This window comes from Aulonocara sp. 'chitande type north' Nkhata Bay, linkage group LG3, assembly GCF_057382095.1.
Source record: "Aulonocara sp. 'chitande type north' Nkhata Bay isolate Kocher_YH1m ecotype deep benthic linkage group LG3, A_spYH_male_GT1.1, whole genome shotgun sequence".
NCBI classification, from domain to species: domain Eukaryota; kingdom Metazoa; phylum Chordata; class Actinopteri; order Cichliformes; family Cichlidae; genus Aulonocara; species Aulonocara sp. 'chitande type north' Nkhata Bay.
This window is the reverse complement of record NC_141346.1, coordinates 16,621,293-16,628,496: the sequence shown is the minus strand read 5'-3', so window position 1 is coordinate 16,628,496 and position 7,204 is coordinate 16,621,293. Positions and strand designations below refer to the sequence as shown.

Sequence of the window (7,204 nt, the reverse complement as noted above, 5' to 3'; positions counted from 1 at the left end):
TTTTGTTTGTCCTTCTTTATGAGCCACTTCCAAACCACTCTAAACTCTAGCGCACACAGGGATATTTGATTGGGCAATCCAGTGTCAGCGATGAAAAAGAACCAATGGGCTGCCGTCAGTAAAAAGGATCAGTCGTTGTCTCCACGATGTTTAATAGGTTTGGCGTGGCAAGGTTTGGGGCGTTGCATTCAAGTCAAGGACACGGATGCAGATTTCCAGTTAGGATTGAATTATTCTGCTGTGGCATTCACACACAGCAGGTTGACAGTAAAATGATCAAGGGGAACAGATACACGTGTCGGGAGTAGTAGTAGACTAACATTCAGTGCATGCCATTCCACACACCTGTGGTGCGTTCAAGGGCGCGTCAGTTAAAGTAATCAGTTCAATAATGTAGGACATACCAAACTTATACGGAAAACAGACTTGGATGGATGCAACATGCTACAGAGAAATAAACATTTAACCGTCAGTGCTTACACCAGCCCACTGTATGCAAGATTCCCAGCACAGCCCAGAGTGGGTGAATCAGATGTGAATCAACTGACTTTGAATCTGTTTAAAGTACTGGATAATTGCTGTCAGCAGATGGCAGCACTACGGCTGGGTATAGTCACTAATTTCTACACGGTGGGCCATTTATATGGATACACCGTAATAACATGGGAATGGTTGGTGATATTAAAGTCCTGTTTGTGGCTCATTAGTATATGTGAGGGGGCAAACTCCTCAAGATGGGTGGTGACCATGGCGGCCATTTAGAAATCGGCCATCTTGGATACAACTTTTGTTTTTTCAATAGGAAGAGGGCCATGTGACACATCAAACTTATTGGTAATGTCACAAGAAAAACAATGGTGAGCTTGATTTCAACATAACTTTATTCTTTATATCACTCTTTCTTTACATCACTCTTGACATGCTTCATAGCATTCAAGAATGGACTATTCAACATGCACAGCAAACGGAGCATGTTCATTGGTTCATGGACCTCCCTGAACTAATGGCATTTATTGCAATTGTCATCTTGCGGGGGGTTCACAAGGTTCCATCTGTAAATGACTGCTGGTCAGAAAACCTGGGAATCCCACAGATAATTGGAACTATGGCACGAAACCGCTTCCAAGACATCATGCAACACCTACGCTTTGATGACAAGTCCACCCGCAGTGATCGAGCAAAGACTGATAAGTTCGCTGCAATTTCCAGTGTGTGGGGATCATTTGTCACCAACTGCATCACGTGCTACAACCCTGGTCTACATATCACCGTTGATGAACAGCTTTTCCCATCAAAGACTCGGTGCTGTTTCCTGCAGTATATTGCAAGTAAACCGGACAAGTTTGGGATCAAGTTTTGGGTGGCTTGCGACCTAAAATCCAAGTACATTTGCAATGCCTTCCCATATCTTGGCAAGGACCCCAATCGTCCCACTGGGGAGAGACTTTCTGAAAATGTCGTAATGAGGCTGATGGAACCATTCCTAGACAAGGGCAGAAATGTTACCACGGACAATTTCTTCACATCGCTTTCACTTGCGCAAAAACTTCTTGGACGGAAAACCACCATCCTCGGCACAGTCAACAAGATTCACAGGGAAATTCCCCAATCCACTAGACAGACAGATCGCAATGAATTCACCACTCAGGTATGTTGCAGGTCTTTTGTGGTTTTATGTTTATGTGTTTCATTGTGTGTAAAAGGGCTATGGAAATAACAATTTATCTTATTTCTTAGGTGTTTTCAACCTCTGCTGCCACGCTGACGGCGTATGCGGCCAAACGGAAGAAGACAGTCTATATGGGTGGCTGTAGCTCAGGTTGCAGAGCAGGTCAGCCGCTAATCAGAAGGTCGGTGGTTCGATCCCAGGCTGCATCCTGGCTGCATGCCAAATATCCTTGGGCAAGATACTAACCCCGTGTTTGCCTACTGGTGGCGCCTGTGTCCGGCAGCCTCGCCTCTGTCAGTGCGCCCCAGGGCAGCTGTGGCTACAATGTAGCTTGCTATCGCCAGTGTGTGAATGTGTGTGTGAATGGGTGGATGACTGAATGTAGTGTAAAGCGCTTTGGGGTCCTATGGACTAGAAAAGCTATACAACCGCTATACAAATGCAGGCCATTTACCATTCTTAGCAGCATGCACAGCGTGGTTCAGACTGATAACACTACCAAAAGGAAGCCAAACACTGTCACCCTTTTACAACAAAACAAAGTGTGGCGTGGATGTGATGGACCAGATGGTTCGGGAGTACACTGTCCGCAAAGGAACACGGCGCTGGCCAGTTGCCGTGTTTTATAACATGATTGACATGGCAGCACTGAATGCACATGTGCTGTATCAAGCATGCACCGGGACGAAGGAAAGACGGATGGACTTCCTGGTGGCGCTTGCAACAGAATTGGCTCGCTCTCATGTAGCTGCGAAGAAGGCAAGAAAAGAACAGTTGCTTCGGACACAACCCTCCACACCGAGCCCTGGAAAAAGAGCAACGTGTCAGGTCAAACACAAATGCAAGAGAAATCAGGTCACTGTGCGATGTGTTCACTGCTACAGATACACATGTGGTAAATGCAGACGACAGATACCGTGGCAGTGCCAGGATTGTGAGTGATTTCTGATAATGTTGTAATATACTCACTCACTTTTTATCATTATTTGTAAATATGTGTACAAATGGTGGGTTTTTTGTACTGTTTTCATCAATAAATGTCAGCAACAAAGGACATACACCCATGTGTGTTGATTTCTCCCTAAGATGGCAAACTGAAACACTCCACTCCCCCACCCCCTCAATCACTCACCCCCACTCCCCTCCCTCCAGAATTCCTACGTAACAGCCTAATCTACATATGAATGACTAGCCAATTTAGCTTCCACTTCCATCATTTGACTGCTCTCCGGCTTTTAAAGGTAGAAACGGTAGAAGCCTGGGACTCCTAGTGTTGTCTGTGTTTTGGAGTGTTACACCCCGGCCTAGGCAACCGGAGTGCAACACGAAAAAAAGTAAAAATAAAGAAAAAAAAAAAAAAAACACACCACACAAAAAACCCCCACTAAAGCTCACCACCAAAATCCCAAAACGAAAGTATCGACAAATCTATTTAAAGCTATTTACAACAAACTATTTATTTACAACAAAACACCAAACTATTTACAACACGGGGGAGATCACGACCATGACACACTGAAACACAGGGTTTAAATACATAGAGGGAGCAATCAGGAAAATGGACAACAGGAGGGAAACACAGCTGGGGCAAATTAGAACTGACGAGACAGGGAAACGTAAACTGAAAACACTAAGATAACACAGACTTTCAAAGTAAACAGGAAACACATAACAGTCACGCCAAAAACAACACACTGACAACACCGAAACGTAACAGTTCCCCCCACCCAAAAATCAAACATTTAACACCAAGTGAAAAGTTTGATCCAGACAGACGAAGCCGATGAAGGCTGGAGTGGTCCCACTGACCCTCCAGCAGACGACGAAGGCTGGAGCAGTCCCACGGACCCTCCAGCGAAGGCAGATGAAGGCTGGAGCGGTCCCACGGACCCTCCAGCGACGACAAAGGCTGGGGCGGTCCCACGGACCCTCCCCTCAGCGAAGGCAGACGAAGCTGATGAAGGCTGGAGCGGTCCCACTGACCCTCCAGCAGACGACGGAGGCTGGAGCGGTCCCACGGACCCTCCAGCGAAGGCGGATGAAGGCTGGAGCGGTCCCTCGGACCCTCCAGCGGAGACGGACGGCTGAAGCGAAGGCAGACGAAGCTGATGACGGCTGGAGCGTCCCCACCGACCCTCCAGCAGACGACGAAGGATGGAGCGGTCCCACGGACCATCTAGCGAAGGCGGATGAAGGCTGGAGTGGTCCCTCGGACCCTTCAGCGAAGGCGAATGAAGGCTGGAGCGGTCCCACGGACCCTCCAGCAGACGACAAAGGCTGGGGCGGTCCCCGGACCCCCCAGCGAAGGCAATCCCGGACGAGCCCCCATATGTTACACCCCGGCCTAGGCAACCGGAGTGCAACACGAAAAAAAGTAAAAATAAAGAAAAAAAAAAAAAAAAAAAAAAAAAAAAAAAAAAAAAACACCACACAAAAAACCCCCACTAAAGCTCACCACCAAAATCCCAAAACGAAAGTATCGACAAATCTATTTAAAGCTATTTACAACAAACTATTTATTTACAACAAAACACCAAACTATTTACAACATGGGGGAGATCGCGACCATGACACACTGAAACACAGGGTTTAAATACATAGAGGGAGCAATCAGGAAAATGGACAACAGGAGGGAAACACAGCTGGGGCAAATTAGAACTGACGAGACAGGGAAACGTAAACTGAAAACACTAAGATAACACAGACTTTCAAAGTAAACAGGAAACACATAACAGTCACGCCAAAAACAACACACTGACAACACTGAAACGTAACAGGAGTTTTGTCTTTCGGGTGAACCAGTTTGTGTTTGACACCAGTTTTGTTTGATTCCATTAATGTGGGGGGCTGGTTGACCTCTGATGACCTCTAGAAATTTTCTTGAATATCTTTAAAATGACAGGAGCACAAATGAAAATTTTTGCAGCACAAAAGTAGCACAAACATCTGATACCACTTTTGTTGGATTTGAAGAAGGTGGGGGGGCCAACTTCACTCATATCTCTCATTTTCATTTCTTCAGAACAGAAACTAAATGCCTCTCACTTTCAATGTCAGATAAATAATTTATGTCACTGAATAAATATAAAATAGAAATATATAAATTCTCCAGAGGTATTAGTGTTTTACACACACACACATGCATATACATATACTTTTGTCCAGTGTTGGGGAGTAATGGAATACATGTACCGCCGTTACGTATTTAAAATACAAAGTATGAGTAACTGTATTCCGTTACAGTTACCGTTTAAAAAGGTGGTATTCAGAATACAGTTACTTTGTTGAAATAAATGGATTACACTGCGGTACTTTCCTGTTTCATTTTGTCGCGGGTCAGGACTGTTTGGGTTTTGTTTGACAGCTACGTTCTGTTGTTCCAGGCGGCAGCGTTATGGTTGCCATGGTTACAGGGCGACGCTCTCTCTCTCTCTGCGACTGTGTGTTTCCTGGGTGAGAGAGCACCTTTTCGTTGTTGTTGTGCTAAGCTAACAGGCAGACTGCTACAAGCATAGCTCTAAAGAATGTAGCATCATGGGCAGTGTAGTCCGTGTTACAGGGAGAATGGACTGCCATACACATTATGGGTCTGTGAGCGCGAGGAGGGAGAAAAAGGGGAGTGGAAAGGTACGAGTTGTCGTCGAGGAAAAACGGGAGCTGGAAGCATGTAACTATAATAATAACCACTGCAGCCAAGAAGAGTGCCTGACGAGCCCAGTTGTAAGTAAGCTATTAAGACTCGACTGTACACCGTGTTCGTGTTTTCCTCCGAAAACAATAAGTTCTGTTGGAGCAGCCTTTCTTTTTTTTTTTTTTTATATTCTTTATTTCTACAATATTACCTCATAAAGATGATTACAGGCATTAATTAACACAGTTTACAAGAGAAAAACGAAACAAAACGAGAAGAAAGACAGATAGAAAGAAAGAGAAAGAAAAAAAAAAAAGGAAAAAAAATTATATATATATAAAATAAAAGGAGAAAGCTCTGTCGGGAGTAAACAATTAACTAAATTGGTGGTTTCAAGCTTTAAAGAGAAAATTCGGTTTATAGGTATTAACGTATTGGACCCACTTATCCCAGCACAGATGGAACCAGGCCATCCTGTCATTAACATGAGCTGTTACTTCCTCCATCCTATATATCTCTAACGTAATTTCCCACCATAATGACAAAGTCGGTATGTCTTGCGAGGACCATTTCTTTGTTATACATTTCTTACTTGCAACCAATAAAGCTCTTAACAGACATATGTCATTTTTGGACCAGTTCTGCGGTATACAGCCAAAAAAAATTGTCTTCATATCCTGAGGGAATGTACAGTTAAAAATGCCTTGTAATATACCATGAATGTCTTTCCAGTAAGTCCGTAGCACAGGACAGTCCCACATAATATGGGTGTGATGGGCTCCTTGGTATCCACAGTTTCGCCAGCACACGGGAGGATTCCCATCATAGCGAGCCTTTTGACATGGAGTGATAAAGAACCTTATCAGAGTTTTCCATCCGAACTCCCTCCAGCTTTTGGAGGAAGTACTCCTCCATTGCCATTCCCACATCTGAGTCCATTCTTCCCTAGAAATACACATCCCTCCCTCCTTTTCCCATAACATCTTCACATAATCAGTTGAGTGTGGAAGCTTATTCATAAAAAAATTGTACCAAAAAAAAATGAGTCTTGTGTCAACATCCCCACTGTACGCCTGTCTAAATAAAGTTACCAATTCCACGTTAGTATTTGACATCTGACCGATTGTTGTCTTTATATAGTGTCTTATTTGCAAGTATCGAAAAAAATCCTGTTTTTCTAGATTGTGTCTCTGTTTCAGCGTGTCAAAACTAATAAGGTTCCCATCCTTTATCAAACTATCATATGTAGATAACCCTTTAGCAGGCCAGCTTTTAAAACGTGAGTCCAATTTATTCGGGGCAAAGTCAGAATCATATGCATACCATTTGAATAAAGCCAAATCCTGTTCAAGTTTGAATTCTTTCACGACTTTTCTCCATATATTAAGTGTGCACGACACCCAGGGGTTATGAATCTTGTCAATATATTTTCGAATATTCGAGTCCATCAGGACAGCTTGTATTGGGGAGGAAAACATATTCTCCTCTATAGTCTTCCAGTGTGCTTGGTAGCTTGTATCACACCAATTAACCACCGTTTTCAACTGAGCAGCCCGATAATAATTTTTTAGTGATGGCAACCCCCATCCTCCCACCTTCTTATGTAATTGTAAAGTTTTAAAACAAACCCTCGGCCGCTTCCCCCCCCCATATAAACCGCGATATTATTTTATCCCATTCATTGAAACGACTTGGATCAATGGATATTGGTAGTGTTTGGAATAAATATAATATTCTTGGCAAGATGTTCATTTTAATAGATTCAACTCGTGAGTGTAAAGAAAGAAAGGGGATCATGTTCCATCGCCTAATATCACCCACTATTCTCCTTTGTAGAGAACCAAAATTCTCCTCAGATAGTTTAGTTAAATCCTTGGGAATAACAACTCCTAGATATTTCAATG

The 7,204-nt window shown here is 43.6% G+C and overlaps 1 protein-coding gene across 1 annotated transcript; it reads right to left on the bottom strand.

Annotated features, from left to right (window-relative positions):
• Positions 1 to 3,182: 3,182 nt before the first annotated feature.
• Positions 3,183 to 6,239, bottom strand: LOC147334216 (uncharacterized). Its single transcript, XM_086285896.1, has 2 exons — positions 6,159 to 6,239; positions 3,183 to 4,113 (listed from the first exon to the last, which is right to left on the bottom strand). Exons 1-2 carry the CDS (start codon positions 6,237 to 6,239, stop codon positions 3,412 to 3,414), a joined length of 783 nt encoding a protein of 260 aa, XP_086142022.1. The 3' UTR covers positions 3,183 to 3,411.
• Between the last annotated feature and the right edge of the window lie 965 nt (positions 6,240 to 7,204).